Source organism: Brachyistius frenatus, unplaced genomic scaffold (assembly GCF_029030835.1).
Source record: "Brachyistius frenatus isolate BFR_SWC_R1_liver_20210118 unplaced genomic scaffold, ASM2903083v1 Contig_18, whole genome shotgun sequence".
Lineage (NCBI taxonomy): Eukaryota > Metazoa > Chordata > Actinopteri > Embiotocidae > Brachyistius > Brachyistius frenatus.
Window position 1 is genome coordinate 4,140,312 of NW_027210617.1, and position 19,519 is coordinate 4,159,830.

General features: G+C 41.0%; 3 protein-coding genes across 5 annotated transcripts in view; all 3 read right to left on the reverse strand.

Moving 5' to 3' along the window:
- ell (elongation factor RNA polymerase II) overlaps positions 1-6,860 on the reverse strand; it is a 35,993-nt gene extending 29,133 nt beyond the window's left edge. The window contains exon 1 of the mRNA XM_069694978.1: positions 6,688-6,860. Within this exon, the coding sequence (XP_069551079.1) occupies positions 6,688-6,822 (135 nt within the window). The 5' untranslated portion in view covers positions 6,823-6,860. The remainder of the gene's footprint in view (positions 1-6,687) is intronic.
- Positions 6,861-7,678: 818 nt separating this feature from the next.
- Positions 7,679-14,111, reverse strand: fkbp8 (FKBP prolyl isomerase 8). 2 transcript variants are annotated; one of them, XM_069694977.1, is made up of 9 exons: positions 13,864-14,111; positions 13,322-13,575; positions 13,041-13,210; positions 12,750-12,838; positions 12,288-12,508; positions 11,735-11,907; positions 11,573-11,650; positions 9,518-9,655; positions 7,679-9,283 (listed from the first exon to the last, which is right to left on the reverse strand). In XM_069694977.1, the coding sequence occupies exons 2-9, from the start codon at positions 13,563-13,565 to the stop codon at positions 9,197-9,199; spliced, it is 1,200 nt and encodes a 399-aa protein (XP_069551078.1). In that variant the 5' UTR covers positions 13,566-13,575; positions 13,864-14,111; the 3' UTR covers positions 7,679-9,196. The 2 variants fall into 2 exon arrangements, with proteins under 2 accessions (XP_069551078.1, XP_069551077.1); XM_069694976.1 differs by having other exon boundaries at positions 13,853-14,111.
- A 1,033-nt stretch (positions 14,112-15,144) lies between these two features.
- Positions 15,145-19,519, reverse strand: part of ssbp4 (single stranded DNA binding protein 4) — an 85,702-nt gene continuing 81,327 nt past the window's right edge. Inside the window, exon 17 of one of the 2 annotated variants that reach the window (XM_069694980.1) lies at positions 15,145-18,175. In XM_069694980.1, the coding sequence (XP_069551081.1) occupies positions 18,095-18,175 (81 nt within the window). In that variant the 3' untranslated portion in view covers positions 15,145-18,094. Of the gene's footprint in view, positions 18,176-18,206; positions 18,394-19,519 lie in introns of those variants that run through there. The other variant, XM_069694979.1, reaches the window with a different exon arrangement.

Consider the following 19,519-nt stretch of genomic DNA (forward strand, 5'->3'; position numbering starts at 1 on the left):
TCAAAAAGTGCATTAAAAAAAGGCCAATCAGTTTGAAAACAATTTTTTTTTTTTAACATTTTTGTCCAGAGCCTTTTAAAATTCTTAAGCCCTCAGGAAATTCTTATGTTACAGTAGCATAAAAATAGTGTCTTCAGGTGAAGAAGAACAGTAAGGGAAACTCCCACAGCGGGTAAGTGGCATTTCTGGTTCATTACGTTAGTGCTGCTCCCTGAATATTTAAAGGCGGAAGGAACTTTTCAAATTATATAACTAAAGGTGGTTGGAGACGCGAGTGCAGATATACTGTAGAGTACGATTTTTGGCACTTTAGGGGTTTGAGAGTTTATCACCAAGCAATACCACCTTGTGCAGCACATGCCAATTACCGCAAAAGATTCATGGCATTATTTTAGAAAGCATCTTTTGGGGGGTCTAAACTCTATGCATATTGCTGTTTTCTTAGTCCAACTAACACATCGCTGGCCCGACAAGACTGACAAGAATAAACACCGCTCTGTCTCAGAGGAAGAGAGGCACACAAGGATAGATCGCATTATTTATTTTTTTAAATAAAGAGAGGAATCTCCTTTTATAATCAGTCTTTTCAAATATGGAAAAGCCTGCACTGAGTTAGCAGAGAATCCTTCAAGGTTTGGCCTAATTCAGGTTTTTCTGAATTGATGCAGCAATCTTTCAGGTGTTAAGTCTGGGCACTGATTCATTATGACTACAACCCACTGAGTCATGTGACATTCTTAAAGTGAAGGCAACATAGAAATGAAATGAAACTCAGAATTGTACACTTACACCTGTAGCGTTAGGTTGCTCTAATATTGATTAAAACTTTTTTTCTTGTCGTTTAAAAAAAAAAAAAAAAAATCACAAACACAGCGCGTTCGTTGACCAAAGACCAAACCATGACCTATGCACTGACTGATAGCTTGAAAGAGACGTAATAAGTCAGGCAGTCTGCTCCGGGTGCTGTGGCACCAGGTCGTCATGGTCACTTGTGGTAACCCTGCCACAGGACAGGGGCACATCATGACATTTGGAGTCATATTTGACTTTAGTGGTTATGGTCATCTCTTGCAGTGTCCTGTGATCTGCTGAAACTGGGGAGTAAGCGTTCCTTAAATAACCAAAAGTGCTGGCACAGGCCAACCAGTGTCGAGCAACAAAATCTCCACCCTGTCTCCATTACTTCCCATACCGTTCCTGTAGGGGTTGAGATGGGGGATAGATGGCCGAGGCTGTAGCTCGCCACCACAAGTACTTTAAGTGAGGACTGGTCGACATCTGCAGAGAAACTCTTTGACCGGCAGGCTTTGCTAAAAAAAAGCAACTCAAACGCTTTTAGATACAGGAATACGGAGAGGGAGTTTCAGCCATCAAAACAGACAGATTCTCGTGATCAAAAGTTGTTGACCTGGTGACAAAGCTCAGTGGATCACACTTATCTGTAGTGACGAGGCAAAAAAAGCTCGTAAAAAGGATCTCCTCATTGCAAAGACTCAGTCCAGTGCCAGCAACCTAATCTAAGTATTTCATATATTGTACATACAAACACTAATGAGTTTCCTGACAACACTTTGGAGCAATTCAACAATAGCCTAGTCTGACATTAAAATATTACAGTCACAATCATAATATTTTTACTGTTGCCTTGTTTAGCTGGATCTGGCATTTAAAAAAAAAGAAGCTGGATTTAAGGTTACATCTTGAAGGAATGAAACGCAGAGTAAAGTGTGAATCACGAGACGGGCTCCACTAAAAAAAAAGATTGTACTCTGCTTATAATCTGTTACCTCACCACAAGTCAAAAGATGCAACCTATGACTACTACAATATGTATTTGCCGACTTATGTTGCGTTAGATCTTTCTGGCATCATATTCCCCTCTTACTATTTGGAACTGGTAGTTTTGAAGGCCTCATTAAGCTAAACATTTTAATTTATTTATTTATAAATATTATTCATAGATTGCTTTTACTGTAGTAAATACCAGACAAAAATAATAGTGTGCCATTTACAACATATGACTTCAAGTCAAAGTAAAGCTATGACGTGTATTTTGTAATCCCTCAATCTATTAAACAGTGGTGCAAAATGGCAACTGTGGTGTTTATTTTGTGTCCTTATGAGCTACATGGAGAATATAATAAAGCATTATGACAACTAGATGAAATAAATGCATTTTTCAGACCGGAACACAACATGAGGACAGGCAGTGCCATTTATTGTGAGTTCACATGCAAGCTTCCCGGTACCGCCTATGAATATTCCATTTATACTTGAAACAAGCTTGATATTTTAGTTTGATTCTGAAGCTTAAATTTTTGTGTTCTGTATTTTAAGAATTTCGAGACAGCTGGGTCTTTTATGAGAAAGACTATTCAAATTCCTGTGTGCTACTGAACCAAACAACTCAAACAGTGTTTTACCAATTGTGTGACAGCAGTCACCCAGAGACATAATTAAGAATTTTATTTATCTATACTCTCCATAACCTTCAACTTTAGGGAGCTCGGTAGCCTTACTCATTTCCTTGCTTATGTCACAGCTGGTAAAAAAAGAAAAAAAAGTGAGTCTCTGGGCTGCCAGTCCCGCAGCAGGAGCTCCAGTTCACTTTGTCCTCAGATGTCCCAACAGAGGAACCCAGCTGACAGTCACGTATCATACAGGAAGCCGCCAATACGCTGAACCATTGCTCCTTGATCATTGTTGCACAATCTTCTTGCAGAGACGCAACAAAAACACCCAGAAAGTGAATAAGCTCTGCAACTGGGCCTACATTTCACATTTGATTCGCTTCCAAAGGAAAGAGATCAATAAGCCCCATAAAAATGTCTTGTCCTCCCACACTGTGGACGCATGTAGTGATTTTACTGTGACACAATTAAGCATTTACCTCTTTTACTTTTCCAGCTCACCCCCGGCAGCCGGGTGCAAACCAGTGATCAAATTATTAACTCAACTCCCCTGAAAAAAAAAAAAAAAATACCCGAGCCACACTGAAAGCAATTAAAGCTCAAGCCTGGGGTGATGATTTGGATGATAATAATTAGCCCTTCATTTATTGAAGAATGAAATTCCAACCTAATGGTTAATGTGACAATAACAAACGAATTAACTTGTGCCATCAAAGCACAGAAGTTTCTGTTCTGAAGCCGATGTCAACTTTGAAAATGAGAGAAAACCGCACGAAGCTTGAGCCTTGTAGATGATCCAATTTGTTTATTTTTAAATTTCGATTAAAGAAGATATCCCCTATCTTTCATGAACTGTAACAGTCAAACAAGAAGCTCAAAGCTCAAACTGAATGTCAGTCTGACATGTAAAAATATGACCACAGTTTTTTGCTGCGTAAAAGTAGGAAGATATCTTTTGTCTACTGATGTTTCTAGAAAAGTAGTCTGTGTTAGCCAAGAGGCCAAATATATTTGTACCGCTCATTGGTGACACTGTTGGGCTTTAATCGCTATTTTTAAACGCTAACAAAACTCTCGTCTGTGCAGCTGATTCAGTAAACTCTTGTGTCTACAGACCGATCAGCCACATTAAAACCACCGGCCCAATATTGTGTCCAAGACCTCGGTGGGCCTCATAAAAGTTAGCTCTTTTATGAGGCCCGTCGAGGTCTCGGACTCCTCGACGCCTCCGAAGGTGTTCTGTGGTATCGGGCGCCAAGACATTAGCAGCGGATTCTTTAAGTCCTGTAAAATGTAAAAGTGGCCTCATCGGGTGCTGGAAATTTGGAGGTCAAGTCAACATCTCCAACTCTTGATCATGTTCCTAAAACCCTTCGCAAACAAGGAAATTGCCATCAAGGAGTAGCATTTCCCAGAAGGCGTGAACGTGGGCTGCAACAGTGTTTAGGTAGGTGGTATGTGTCGAAGTAACATCCACATTAATGCCAGAACCATCTTTTAGCAGCAGATCGTTGCCCAGCGCACCATAATGGCCGTGCCGGCATGCCTTCTTCTCAGACGCTGCCACTCTCTTCTGCGGGTTCATGACGCGCACACACGCAGCCATCCACATGATATTAAAAACAAACGTGATTCGTCAGCCCAGGCCACCTCCTTCCACTGCTCTGTGGTTCAGTTTTGTCATTACGTGTCCATTTCAGGCGCTTTCGGACGAGGGCAGCCTGGGTGAGCCATCACTCCCCATGTGCATGAATGAGCCTCGAGTGCCACGGGATCACCCCACGAGACCCGCCGTTTTGGAGATGCTCTGACCCAGTCATCGAACCGTCACAATTAGGCACTTGGCAGAGTTGCTCAGAACCTCACGCTTGCCCGTTTTTGTTTTTTTTACTGCTTCCAGGACACCAACTTCAAGAAGTGACTTTCCACCTGCTGCCTAATATATCCCACCTCTTGACAGGTGACACCGTAATGGGATAATCAATGTTATTCACTTCCCCTGTCATTGGCTTTAATGATGTGGCCTGATCGTGTAAATGCAACATATACACGCATACAAAGGAACAGATATAAACATGCACCTGCACAATGATGCATGATTACTGCGTGTCGAAGGGGTGGCTGGATGTACGCTCATCGTCCTTCGCCATGAGAAGCTGCTCATTTGCCTTTTGCTCTGCTTGTTCGACTCTAGTAAAAAAAAAAAAAAAAGCAATTCAAATCCAAAAGTAACACAAGCTGAGATCTCCTGAACTGTTCGGAGAGATCCCACCACATAAAAAGCCAAACCGTGATTCGGATGATTGCGCTGACTCGGCTGCAGCATCCCTAAACCGAGAGGCAGCACATGCTTCTGTTGTCCTACTGCTCTTAACCCTTTCTGTCAAATTGAGAATCCAAATGTTACCCGACGTTAGTCCTGGAAGCGGACAATGCCTGTTAAACTTTGAGCTCAGGAAATCTAATTTGGTAGGAGGTACGGATTGATGGGTACGGTACATTTTCAAAGCATGGGTAAATTTTGGCTAATGGCCAAAAAGTAAAAAAAAAAAAAAAAAGCTTAAAGAAATGCTTCATTGCAAAAATAGTGCAGACCAAAAAAAAAAAAAATGAGAAAGATGTACATCTCTAAATAACATAAGCAGGGTTACCCCTACTATTATAACACTTAGGTGCAGCACCCAAATGTCTTTTATTTTAATTTTTTTAACAGTACCTAAGCCACTATAGCTTCACTATAAACGTCGTCTCACCAACGTTTGATAATTATTATTTCCACGGACACACCGCAAAAACTTCAAATACATATTGCAATGAAACAAGTCCAAATTCTGGTGAAAATGTATAGTTTTTAGTACAATAACTTGCCCACCGTCACTACCACAGCAAAGCAAACCTTCCAGAAACCAGAGAAAACCCTGGAAAAGTCCTCATAAAAACTTTATGACATTAGATTCGTTGCCAACGTAACTACTGTGGCAACAATGACAACGTCGGAAAGAGTTGATTGATTTCCCTATTATGACAGTTCCCTCCATTTGTTTAAGCGACACTCTTCCTACAACTAACAAGACACCCAATTTACCTATCACGGTTTTATTGTTCTTGGCTTATCAGCTGCAGTCCTGCTGTAGGCAAGACACAGAAGCTGGAGATAAAGGCCCTCTTTCCTTTCCTCCTGGCCCGCCAGGTTTTTTTGTTGTTGTTTTTTTTTTTCTTTTCTTCCCTGTCAAATATTTATAGAAGCTGAAATGTTAGCTGGCCACCACCAGACTTAAAGCTCGACATGAGAAGAAGCCGAAAGCAAAGAGGGCAAGCCGGGGAGCCGCTTCAGAGATCAGACCCTGAAAATCTGCCTCTTATTTTTTTTTAAAACCACTACTGACATAGAGAAACGTCTTTTAATGACTCAAGACTCAATTTTAAACGCTGTTAAAAGTGAGCATGAGTCTTTACTGGCAGTGAGGGGGGGAAAAAAGAAATGGCCATCTCTCTCTCTTCGTATGAACACAGGGTACTTTTCGACATTATTCACCGTTTTGTCATGAGACACTTGAACTAAGGGAAGGGTTTCGGTGAGCTAACAACTTAAAAAAAAAAAAAAAAGAAGACAAAAACCCAGTCTAGTCAGAGAGAAGACGAGGTTTGTGTGTCCAATGGTGGCTGTTACCATTATGTGTGGGCAGTTAGTTGCTGGCTAGTTTAGCTAGCGAGCGTTGCCCAAGAAAAACTGACAGCTTGACAAACTTTTCTGGAAACATCTGTCCACACAAGTCGCTCCGTGTTTTCAGTTATATATATATATATATATAAAAAAATACAAATAAAATAAAAAAAAATGTAGGTTGTTTTTTTGGGGGAAAAGGCAAGTTTACCAACACCAAGTTAAAACTGTTGCGCCGACTGAAACTAACACAACACAATGAAATGACAACCGACGATAAATGTCCGAGTGAAGCGGCGAGTCCGGGTCCGAGCTACAACACCCGACCTCCGGGCAGCCTGGTCCGGTCCGAGAGGTGGTGGCCGCTGAACTACACACTTTCTCAAACCCCCCCTCCCTCCCTCCTCACTAAAAAAAAAAAAAAAAAAAAAGAAAGAGAGAAAACTCGCCTGCCTGCCGTGGCTGTGTATCGCAGCATGAAGGCGGACTGACCTCACCGTGTGCAGTCCTGTCACCGCCGCCAGGACGCACTTCAAAACCCGACACAAAAAAAAAAAAAAAAACACAAAAAAAACGTCACCGTAGCGGTGGGGTGAAAACGGGGCCGCTTACCTTGACGCTCTGGTAGCCTTCAATCGCTCTCAGCGCGCTGTCAGTGAGTTTAACGTGAAAGACGGAGACATTGCTGCCGTTGCTCACTCTTCCACAGGACAGTCCGTAGCACTGCTCCTCCTTCAGCGCCGCCATCTTGCTACCGTTCCCACCACGCGCACGGACGCACTCTGTCGTAAACCGTGAAGTCCCGTTGCTTTTCAATGAATATTCAATGACCCCGCACCGGTGATGAAGTCACCGAGCAGTAACAGTGCCCTATTTAGTCATACATTTCATTTAAAAAAAAATTAAATAAAATACACACACACGCATAATGATAATAATGATAATGCAACATTATTATAATATACAGTTGTATTGTAAATATTTAGTGTTGTTGGCTTTTAAATTTTTTTTTTATTCAGGTTACAACTCATTTACAACAGGTGAATCTGACAATTGATTTATGTTAGATGTACTCTGTTTTGTCATTATATGTTGTATAAATAATGGGTGACAAAAATTCTTCGCAGCATGTGGGAAGGAGCGTTGCCCATCAGTTATGCGTAGGAAGAGGGAAACGATAGGTCATCTGATTACGTCAGCGAGACGTCAATGTCTGGAGGAAACACATACAAACGCACACACACAGACACACACACACACACAGGGCTCGGGGATATCCAGAAAACTTGGGAATGTCCAGCTGTAAATAAGGGAAATGTAAATACTGAATATTTAAGAGATGGTTTCTGGTTCAGCAAGAAGACTGTTGAAAACTACAAATATGACTTCAGGGGTTTTAATAAAACATATCCCTGTGGATTTCTTAGCAGCATTTCACCCTAGTCCATTTTTATAAGGTATGAATGCAGCAGAGCGTCTGCAATCCCTGGTGGACCTGGAACAACACGTGAAATCCATGAAGTCCATAGCTGGAATTACTTTTAAAGTCACTGGATAGCAGTGTCTGAGATACATTGGCAGAAACTATACACAAAGGAAAGTGTAGTTTGATAGTAGACACATTTTATTTCGATGAATACAAAATTAACAAATGCAGGGAATGTCAGGAACATTTGTGGCCACTTCAGTTTGTCAGCATTTGTCAAAGATTTATGCAATGTTTGGGTTTATTTGCCTACCATCTACTCCAGAAAAGCCACTAGTTTTGGTGGGGGTCACATATGCAAGAAAGCAATAAGCAAAACCCATGGAATAAATACCTAAAGGATAAATAAACACCTAAAGGAACATCAATAAAGGAAAACTTCACCGGTGAAAAAAAAAAAAAATGCAGGCAATGAACAGCCATCATTGTACCTGAAGGGGGATCCTTCAACATTTGGTCTTCATCACAGGTCTGAGGTATAGCTGACTGAAATTGAGTAATAAAAACAAACTCTCCTTCTGCCCCACCACTAAGAAACCTTCTATGTTATAAAAGGTAGTGACTGCATTGACTGCATCTCATTTAACAAATAATGAATCATTTGAAAAAACATATTGACAATAAAGGACATTTTATCTACATTGGCATGATTTAATGTATGTATACATGTGACCAAAAATTTTAAACATCCCTCAGCTTTAACCTTCAATCCAATACAGCAGTCTTGTATATTTGTATACCACCTGTGTTTGTTGCTGCTGATAGTGATGATCAGAATGGTCTTGATTTAATTCCATGTCAATTTTTGAGGCTGCGGTTTCTTGTGACATTTTTGGTCCTCCATTCTCCTCGAGGCGAGCATGATTTTAGGAAACATTTTTACAATAACACCAACACAAACGTCAGCAAGGAATGGACTCAATATGCAAACAACTAAAGAAAACCGGAACATTTTAAGTAAGGTAGAATATATAGAAGGACTCTTGTATTGTGTTTCTCTGTACAGGCGTTTCTATTTTTCTGGTCACTTAGTAGTAGAATCTGGGTCACAGAGATGGCACATGACCCAACTGCCTCGCAATCATGTGGACCTTAAATAATACAGCATCAGTCAACAAGAAATACTGTACAGTGTCAAAGTGAAACCCTGCCTCTTGGATAATAAATAATAATTTAACGGCACAATCTGACACTTTAAAACTATAGAAAAACAATCAGACCACATCACAATAGCTATTTTTAAAATGGAAAAAAAAAATTAAATAGGTCCTATCTGAATCTGTTATCAATTATTTTTCATTTGAATGCTCAAATAATCAGCTCCCGACATTAACTATCACGAACTAAAACAATGGCAGCAAAGGAAAACAGTGTCTGGCAATGTGACAGATATGCCTAAACCTACATATTTAAAATAATGAAAACACGTTTCCCATATGCAGTTATTGGAGACTCATTAGTTGTCACGTACAGTTCTCAAACATAGCAGAGAAAGGAGAGTGACAGTGAAGAGGTGACTGACCGACTGACATTTCCACCCCCTTTGACCAAAGGTCAGAAGGCACTGCCAGATGTGCTTCTGTTTTCAGCTCTCCCACTGCAAAGGACTGGTCAGGCCATCACTAAAGTCTGGCCTCAATTCCTAGCAGCTATGACAACAGATAAAGCTACGCCGCCGATGGCTACTGCAGTGGCACCGAAAAGCCATTTCCAGCTAAGACCCTGGTGAGAAAGAAGCAGAAAGAGCATCTTAAATAGCTTGAATGACACGTCGAAAAGCTCAAAAGCAGCATGTTCATCTGACTTCAAATATTCATACATTACAAACTCTCCCAGTGAATTACAAATTAAATATCAATTCAAAAGAGCTAATGAAAGTGCATGAACATCATTTAATGGTGGACATTATTCTCGCCCCAAATTCACAACACACTCTTTTTCTTCCGAGCGTCTCACCCATGAAGACTTGGCTCGGTGTTTCCGTGTGCCGCTACTACTGGAGGGGTTACCCAGCATCTTCTTATACATGGCCTGCTCCGCTCCCCTCTGCTCAGAGTGCTTCTTCACCAGCTTGGAGAGCTCTGCGTGGATCGTCTACACAGGAGAGACAAGACAAACGGACGTTACAGGCTGCGGTCCACAGGTAAATTTCTCTCGTCTAACAATGCAGTGGTACTTGCACGTAGAAAACAAAGTCCTGCTGTTTTATAACAATACAAGTCTTATTTCCTTGGTAATGGAAACGTGCCAGGATTCACTTAAATCATCAGACACGAGTAGTCACCAAGTGGTCTGGAAAGCAAAATGAATCGCATCACATGTCAGAGATCTAAAACGTCTCAGTCTTCCACATGGTTCAATCATTGATTATACACTTCACATAAACAAGTACTGGAGAAAATATTTGTCATTCTTTGTTGTTTACCAAGAAATCACAGACTTGCGTCACAAAATTAGCCTGTCATTTAGCCCACATGTCCACACAATTATTCCCGGATAAAGGGTTCAGTTATTGTTCCAGCACAGGCTCAGATTTGAGTCACTTCGCTGCTGTTAAAGCTGATGAATGACTGAGCAAACCAATATCTTCAAAGACAAAAAAAATTTTTATGCTTAGTAAAAAAGGACTTTAGAAGCTGATGGTGCACCATTGCATGGTTTACAGCAATGGTTATTAAATATTGATGTAATATTTAAGTGCAGTTTAACTGTTAAGATCTGTGGGGAGTGTAGAGTCAAGAGTATCTGCCGGTACAAATCTCTACCCTGAGGATTTGTCTCTTCCCATCTATTGCCAAGAGTAAGAGGATACACTTGAAGCACAATGCTTGAGCAGAGCACCACAATCGTACAAAAACTACCCCCAAAAAGACACAACCCTGCCGTGTCGCAGGAACACGGAGGGTGGGGGGTAAAGTAGGCTAAACAAACATGTAACATCCTGTCCCTGACAGCATCCGAGTCCAAATACTGTGGTGTGACAGTTTGAGGCTGTCTAAACTGGAACTGTCAAGTCTGCATGTCATTTCAAAAAGTAAACAAACCACAGACAAACAAATCTTCTCATCCACTTACGTTTAAGATGGAGGGCGTGAAGAGCTGACACCCGTGTAAACAATGCAGACAGTGTGTCTGTCAGTTCTCGAAGAAAAGAAAGATAATGCGCCATTTTGTCACTTCATGACGCCTGCGCCCGTTTCGGACCGCCTCTGATTATAATGAGAGCGTCCGTGCATTGTCCCTGAAGAACACCCAGTGTTCTTTCTATTTGAAAATTTCGTTTTTTTAAGGAGTTCATTATTAAAGCGCTTTGAGACAAATCCATTTTAGCATTAAAACAACAAGTCTAGCTCCAAATAAAAAAAAATCTGTTCAGACACACTACTGTAACCGTACACACAGATAACCGCTATGAAATGGTACTCTGCTCGGGGGTTTTACTGCATACCTTCTAAAACATCTTTGCACTATGGATATGATGGGATTAGATATTCAAATACTTCAAATTCCAAAGTACACACTCACCGATCAATTCAGCAATCCACCTAAGCTATTACAAAATGTAATGGCGCATTTATATTTACACTGAATATATTGGCATGTCCAGGCCATGTGAAGTTTGACAGATGGGTGTGGGACTGAAGTGGTGAGTTCTGGGCATGAGTATCATGCTGCTGTAGCTTCCAGCTGATCCAAGAAGCCCACACACTTTAGATAAATTCTGTCAATTGGCCTTGTATGGCCAAAGAACCACATATAGCCAGTTGTATAAGTAGGAGAACAGAAACAGTGCCCAGGCATTAGATATGGCTGGGGTGCAGGGCAAACCTATTTACAGCAACAACATGAAAACAGATCCTCTGAAATGATGAATCAGCACCTCAACTGACCTTGCACTACAAACGAGGTGATATTTTACCCTACAGCACCATCTACTGGCTATAAGAACAGACTGTTATTTCTCCATGCTAAAAAATGTATTTGACCCAATATTAATGAGGGCAAAAGTACCTTGTTGCTTGGTTCCAGCTTCAGTGCCTTCCTCAACGTCTGAATGGCTTCTGTGTATTCACCTTGCAAGGCCAGTACCTAAAGCCGGAGTACAGAACTGTTAACAAGAGAACCTGCCACAACCTAAGAGAGAGAAACTGAAAGAACTAGAGCAATGTGTACCTTGCCCATACGGAAAAGTGCTTTTATGTTGTCTGGCTGGTTTGCTAGTGCTGAGACGCACGATTTGAGTGCTGCATCATAGTGGTCCAGTTTCAGCTGAGAGGCAGCCATGTTGTTTAGACACTTCACTTTCACATCCATCAGCTCATTCTCCTCCTCAGGGCTGATGTCAACTGCCACAGAAGAGACGACAACAATAATAACAACACACACACACACACAAAGCTAGTGAAAAGATCACAGACAAAGAGAACATTTGACTTTGACTCATATTCACTCATTATTCTGGACCGCAGTGGATCGTTACAATGATGGAACATCAGTTGAGAAAATGAGGTTTACCCGGTTCTAAAGGAGGACTAAAAGTGAGATTGAAATGTTTTAACCATGCATTTGAAAAAAAAAAAAAGGTTCCAATTGTTTTGCAGGTAAATCTAAAACCTAAAAAAAAAAAATGCTAAATCAAAGTAAGCATCTATAGAGAGAGAGAAAAAAAAAAAACCCACTATTAAGGTTTATTAACCTTTCATCAACTCCCTGATATGCCTCTCACCTTTAGAACTAGACTCTGTTATCTGCAGGGCAATGCTATACGAGTTGACAGCAAACGCGTAGTCCCCACGCTGATAATGGACATTGCCCCTCTCTCTCTTGTGAATTGCCAGGGCAATCTTTTCTGCAGGGGGCAGCAGCTCCAGGTCTGGAGCGTCAGTAGCTTCCAGCAGTTCCACTTCAAGGGATAGCTCAGCATCTGGGGGAACCTCCGGTTCAAGACTGGCAAGGGGAAGAAACAAAGTAAAGTTCAGGAGTTCAATCAATGGATTACAAAACAACGAATTTCAATTATACCATGAGCCAGTATAGAAACATGAAGAAAGGGAGTTTAGATATTGTTTTGAACAATACAATGAAAAGGTTTAAGTGGAAAATTGCAGCTTTTGTACGATTGGCTTATGTCGAAATAACAGGAACATTTCACATGGCTTTTAACAGCTAGATTAAAACACTTCCCTACCTTCCCCGGGCACCGTATGCGTATTTTCCATCAGTCTGTACGAGTGCCTTCTCTCCCATTCCCATGAACTGCACTGTGAGATCCAGTGCCTACAAGGGGGGGAAAAAAAAAAAAAAAAAAAGTCTCTGCAGTAAATTACTGCAATGTACAATATAACACCAAATCCTGTCATTGGCGTGAAGCAAATTATGCATAACCCGCCGTCAGAATGTGAAACATTCACTCACATTTTTTTTGCCACTTGACAAGACAAATAAAACCGATGTAACAAAACAGGTTGGTTTTATTTACATGTATAACATCACCGTCTCCCAGAGTGAAAGAGAGGTCACGCTGCTCCTCTACAAGTGTCCCATCCGCCAGGTACGTTTTCAGATGAATCTTCACATTCTGTCCTTTCTGTGGCCGACTGTCTCGCCCTCCCCCGGCCTCCAGGACTTTTTTCTTCAGCTGGTCATTGCCTGGAGACAAGACAGCAGTCACATTCATTGTAGTTACAACACTTGATCATCCGTGTTGTTGTATGTGATCAGAGCACCTGCTCACATGTTATGGGTGCATCTGTTGCATACCTAACACATCCAGCCACTCGTCGACTGGATCCGGATCCACGTCTGCGTGTTTCTTTTCCGACTGTTCCGTGTCCTTCACCTTCCCACCACCGGCGTCCTCAAGAGGAGGGGGGTCGTCGTCGATGTCCTCTTCATCTAAAACCTCAAAGTCCTCCCCGCTGTCCAGCAACGAGGTTTGTCCGTTCTTCTTCGCCGTATTATCGCGGCTCTCTGCAGCGTCCATAGTCTCTTCTTTCTCGGTCATTAGTGGGCCACTGTGACACAGAAGACAGAAAACAACTTATATATATATATATACAAACTATGTACCTTCACTTACTTCTTGAACGGGCAGCCCCAAAACCGGAGATCTAAATCACGTAAAAAAAAACAACAACCCACAAATAGTTGGGTTTTTTTAGGATTCATCCGCTGCTTACAGAGACGTTAACAATCAGTGAGCTCATTAACATGCGAACACAACAGCTGCCGTCAGTCCACAGCTGTGTGGATTCATCGTCGTTATGAACAAAACACGTGACGTGAGTTCACCTGATCGGTACCTGCTAGCCGTTGTGCGACCGACAGCGAAGCTAAGACACGTTTCAGGAAGTTTCTGACAAGTTGTCCCGCTGCTAGCAGGCTAACGACAGCTAGCAGGCTTACAGCTGCGAAGTTGACGGCAGCGCGCTAGCATTAGCCGCAATCCAGCTAGCTGGCTGGTTCCTTGTTGGTAAACACGAGGCGGATGTTTTCTTCTCGTTTTGCAACGTGTCGGTGCGCGTGAAGTCTGAATGTCACGTGCAACGAGTGCTTTTTTTTATTTTATTTTTTTTATCAAAATGAACGTGTGCTCACCTTAATAATGTCTGATGAAGAGCCTTGTTTTGGTTCAGAAAAAAAAGATTTTTTTTTTTCTCTCAAGTTTGCGGTGGTGAAGTCAGGTTGCTGTCGGAACAGGAGACCGGCGGGACTCGTGCGTGTTGGTTCGGTGTTCAACAGCAAACTGACTTCGCCGCGGTCTCCACTCGTCCCGACAAGCTGCTTCCTGTTAACCTTGAGCTCCTGCAAGTCTATTGGACACGTTGATGCATATTCATATTTGACCTCGTGCATCCAGAGGACAGCGGTTTTAGTTTGTCATCCCATAAAAATGTGTTCTTTTACTTCATTTAAAAAACACCTGCAAGCAGAATCATAGCCGAATGAAAGAGCTTTCAATTGCCATTAACTCACAAAATAGCAGGTTTCCCCAATATTTAGCTGCTGCGGATTTCGCAGGACTTAGTTAATAGTTCTCTTGTTCGTCTTGCATATTTTGAGTATTTGCAAAATAAGCAGATTTGCGCGCCTTTAACCTAAACCAAAACGGATGAAACCGATTCCAGGTGGCCTTAATCAAACATGAATAATTAATCTTTTTTTTAAAGGTGTGTTCACAGGAAAGCTCCAAAAAGCAGTGATTATGAATGAGCAAATAAAACAAAACGATGGCACTCCATTCCATTCTAACCATATACAGCAAATCATTTCAAATTAAATATTGCCCTTCACGTGTCTTTGCCATAATCTTGTCACCTTAATGATAATGTGGGTTTATTGGATTGAAGGGTAGAATTTATTTTAAAATTTTAGTCATCCTACATAGCAGATAGACAATTATTTATTATTATTATTTACCTTACACATTTAAAATGGATGTGTCCCCTGAAATGTATTTTGTAAAGATTTAGAACAAAGGTCTGGTATCAGTTTCTACACTGTATACAACATCTATGTGTACTGCATAAAATAGGGATTGAAAATGAAATGAGAGCTCAGAGGAAGAGATTCAAACAACAAGGAAAAATCAAATGACATTTATTATTGGTGCATTGTTTCTTTTTTGATAAGCAAATTATCTGTTTTTCTTTCAGTCTAAAGAAACTTTACAATATAAAGAAACATACAAAGAACATCTTTATTACCTACACAAGACACCTAAGTCCCTAAGACAAGATTCTGAACTATCCTACCATGAAATACAAAGCAAACCCAAGAGACAGACTGCTTCATATCGAATACTGCCGTGTCATCAGAGAGGACCATAAATGGTACAGGAGAATCACTTATATCTCCTTCCTTTGAATCCCCACTCCTCCCCGACTCAATATAACCACCCCACCCGACCAGCAAATCTTCCTAATGGTACAGTATTATACATCACAATAGAAGTACAGAGATGGCCAACGATCGATATACACAGAGGACTGAGAGAGGATCAGTGAGAGAGCTTCAAACTATACAACGCTATTACAGGAGCGAATAGCAAAGGGCACAGTTTTCCCCCATAAGTATTACTTTTTTGATCTGTTCTTAATTTAAAATGAGGTTTTCTTAAGTATTTCTTCCTTTTTAAAAGTTTTCTTAAATTGATAAAAATCCTTCATATTAAAAACTGCAATATGAGGTCACATGTTTATTTGTGAGAAGATGCCCTTTGGAAAAAATTATTCACACAATGACTTTTTTTCAAAACCAACAGTATAACTTTTGCCTGAAACATAAAGAGTCAAGGGCAGAGTGAGGACGCCACAGCTCGTTTGCTTCTCTCTGTCCTGTCCTCTCTTTGTCCCATCCTCCCCACCATACAAGTCTTTAGCACACAGTCTGCATTAAGTGTGTCACTGTATTCTATACATTTAGCCACATTTACTGTATTCTATCAATTTAGCCACATAAGCCAAATAGTCAGCGCATCCTTTCTCTATGAAAAAACATGGACAGTTTTATTTATAATTTACTTTCAGCTGTATTCATTGGTAGTGACTGACATATCAAAACATGTCAATGATATCAAAATGCATTATACAGTATTTACAAAAAAGGAAATTAAAGGGTGAGGTTTGGGGTGGGATTGGAGGAAAGACGGGAGGTGTGTGTCACTACATTGAAAGGAACACTGGAGAGGGTGATTCCCAGGCCACTGATAGCCGAATCCTGGAGATATCCCTGTTGAATTCTGGGTACAATCTGTTCACATTGATATCAGGAAATTAATAAGTACATTACCCTTAGAGGCTACAATGGTTGTTTAGCTGTTGGTTTGAACACGGCTGTGATGGGAGTGCTGCAGCGTGGTGCCATGAGAGAAACAGAGACAGTGAGTGTTGATCAGGCCAAGAGCACAGAACATACAGAAAGAAACTAATTAAATAGCGTAATATGCAACCATGCTTTTCTTTGTGTGCAGAGTCTATGGGCTTTAATTTTTTTCTCAGTTGAATACATTTTAAATAAAATCAATCTGCTGAAAACAATCCACAAAATTGAAATATATTCATTACAAAAGTTTCCTATTATTGTTCCTCATCTTTAGACTTTAGACCGCAAAGTCTGTGAGCCCCGAGGTGCATCACTCTGCTCCCATCATCAGTCGCCCAGATGCCCAGATCCATTATCTTATACATATGGGCCTCACTGAGGGAACTGGTTGATGGGAACTCCACAGAGAGATGTGATTTAGCCCGTTTTGCTTGGATTAAGAAAGTCAATCATACAGGATGTGAGTTCAATCCAAACTCAAAGCAAGAAAGCACGCTTCATGAGTGTGTCAGAGGTCCCACAATCTCTCCCAGTTCTCAAGGAGATGCTGGGAGGGAAACGGTGCCACTTGGGAGTCCACAATGAGGTTGAAATCAAAATAAGGTGATGATGGGGAAGAAACCACATTTCAGGATTCACAGACAACTTGTAAATAACAAATAATAAAACAGCCACAATACAAGCTAAATATGTTGTATTTACAGACAAGATCAAATCCATAGAAGAGTCGAGAGGATTTGCAAAATGCCCTCAATCTCGTGTCTATTACTGAATTAGAAATGGCACCTGTCCTGACAATCATCTCAGGATGTGATCAGAGCCATTTCCTGGGAGTAAAAGCACAGACAGTTGTGAGAAAGGTTGCTTATTAAGACGAGAGACAAGAAAATGGACATCTGATCATTCAGGTGCAACGACAGATACTTTGTACCAGGAAAGAACGATGATGTGAGCGAGCCTCTGCTTTAACTGTATGGCTAATTTTATCTAAGATATAAACCCCTTCATCAGGCAAAGAAAGCCAATTACCCCAATTACTCTTCCTTGAAAACTTTAGGGAAAACATTTAGGTGGCAAAGACGCAAGCTACAAGTTCAAAAGAAGTTTAAAGGAGAGGTATGTGACGTGAGTCTGACTGCAACGGAAACAAGACAAACAACAAAAAACCTAAAATCATGTAAACAGAAAATCATTGTGCATTTTTCGAGTGTGTGCATATTCTGTAATTGTTGATGCTGCTGCAGAGATCAAATGTGCCCTTAACAGGAAATCATAACTACATTAGTAGAATAATATCAATTGTGAAAATTAGAACAATAATATTATCATCAACAACAACAACAAAATTACAAACATTTAATGAAAACCATTCTTGCCCTAAAATAATAAGCTCATTGATTTTTTTTGTTGTAATCAATCCTGCTACAGGAGCGGAGTTTTTGAATGAGGGTATTCAGCCCCATGTCAGTCAACTACTGCGTGCCGTCATAACTCAGGATCAGCGTGATATAACAGTGTGGTGATGGTGGGATAGAGCTGAATGCAGAGGGACATCTTGATTGGCCCTGAAAGCCACCCACAAGGGCAGGTTTTGGATTGGGGAGAGACAGGCTTGCAGCAGGTTCAGGCTCTCGCTTGTCCGAGCAGTCCCAGCAGACGAGGCAGAAGTGGAGAGGTGATCCCCTCCACCTCTGCTGCTTGGAGGCCGTTTCATGTTCTTACGCCCATTTTACAGGCGTTGGGATGAGGGGCCTTGAGAGGAGTCCTGCTTTCCAGGGGAATCCCCAGGGGCTGTGTGGCACAACACACCATCCACGAAGAGGAGGAGGAGGAGGAGGAGGAGGAAGAGGAGGAGGGAGGAAGGGAGGGAAAAGGGTAATGCAAGACGCACCGGGGTGGATGGGAAAGGGAGATTGAGATAAAGGGAGATGAAAAAGTAAAATAAAATAAAAGATAAAAAAAAAAAAAAAAAAAAAAAATCACACACTCATCGTCATGTTGGGTGAATACTGTAAAGAGAGAAAAAAAAAAGAGAGGGAGGGGAGAAAAGATAAGCCAATACTATATCAAACTTGTTATACTACCCAGTTTAAGATGAAAGCAATACAACTATCTCAACTAAATGCCATGTCCAGTTCACCAGCCTTTTTGCAGCAAACATTACACATAACAGTTAACCCTCGTCTATGTCAGTAAACCAAGCAAGCAAGCAGAGCAGAGTCCAGCCCAAGGAGAAAATGTTAGGGAATTTCAGATCACAATGACGGTGCAGGCTCACATTAATCACTCCATGACAATCTCTTCATGCATCAGAGAAAGCATGTGTGTGTTTTGTTTCCATGCTTGCATCTGTGCATGCTTTGTTTCTGTGTTTGAGTTAGGTAAAGCTGGGAACACAGGGTATGACATAAAGGACTAAGCATGGGGGCTGATTTTATAAACCATGGAGCTTTTGTGGTAGCGTGTGCAAAATAGATCAGGGTCAACATTTTAGACTGCTCCGTAGAGTCAGGCTAGTCGTCAGTATGCTCTTAGGTCAGTCTGAAACAAGACAATTTCAATAAAATAAAGACTTATTTTAAACCTAAAAAGTTTGCCAATCTACCCACAGGCTAACTCAAATCTAAACCCTGTTTCCATGGTAACAATACCAGCCATGTGCTGACATGTTGCATTAAAAAAAAAAAAAAAGAAGCTAAACATGGCTTAAAAATTGTGAACTTAATAAGAAATCAAAGATTTTCATTTCTCAGTAACCTTTTTAATCTAACGCAGTGAGACAATGTTAATTGAAACAAGAAGATATCCGACTCTTGACTGATGAGTTAGCAGAAACATTGATTCCTACTACATGAGGAAGCCACAGACAACATCTCAGCTCTGCTACATATCTGCACTAAGGTAAGATGTTATGCTACCAGACGACTTTTGTATTGCTACACTCTTCGCACTCGAATTGTGATAGTAAAATGTTCATGTCCCTGGATTTTTTGGAATGAAAGGAGCTGACTGGTTTGGCATGGTTACTCTATCAGCCATGTTTTTAGCTGGGAAAATCTCTTTATTTACCAAGAGTTCTTTGCTAATTAGTCCTACTTGAGATGGTCAGGAACTAGACAGCTTTGTGCAACAGAT

Coding starts and splice junctions, on each gene's coding strand:
- fkbp8 (XM_069694977.1), bottom strand. CDS start 13,565: ATGACCGAGAAAGAAGAGACTATGGACGCTGCAGAGAGCCGCGATAAT. Junction 11,651..11,734: donor CACTTTTCCGTATGGGCAAG/GTACACATTGCT, acceptor CTCCGGCTTTAG/GTACTGGCCTTGCAAGGTGA. Junction 9,284..9,517: donor ACCGAGCCAAGTCTTCATGG/GTGAGACGCTCG, acceptor CTTTCTCACCAG/GGTCTTAGCTGGAAATGGCT.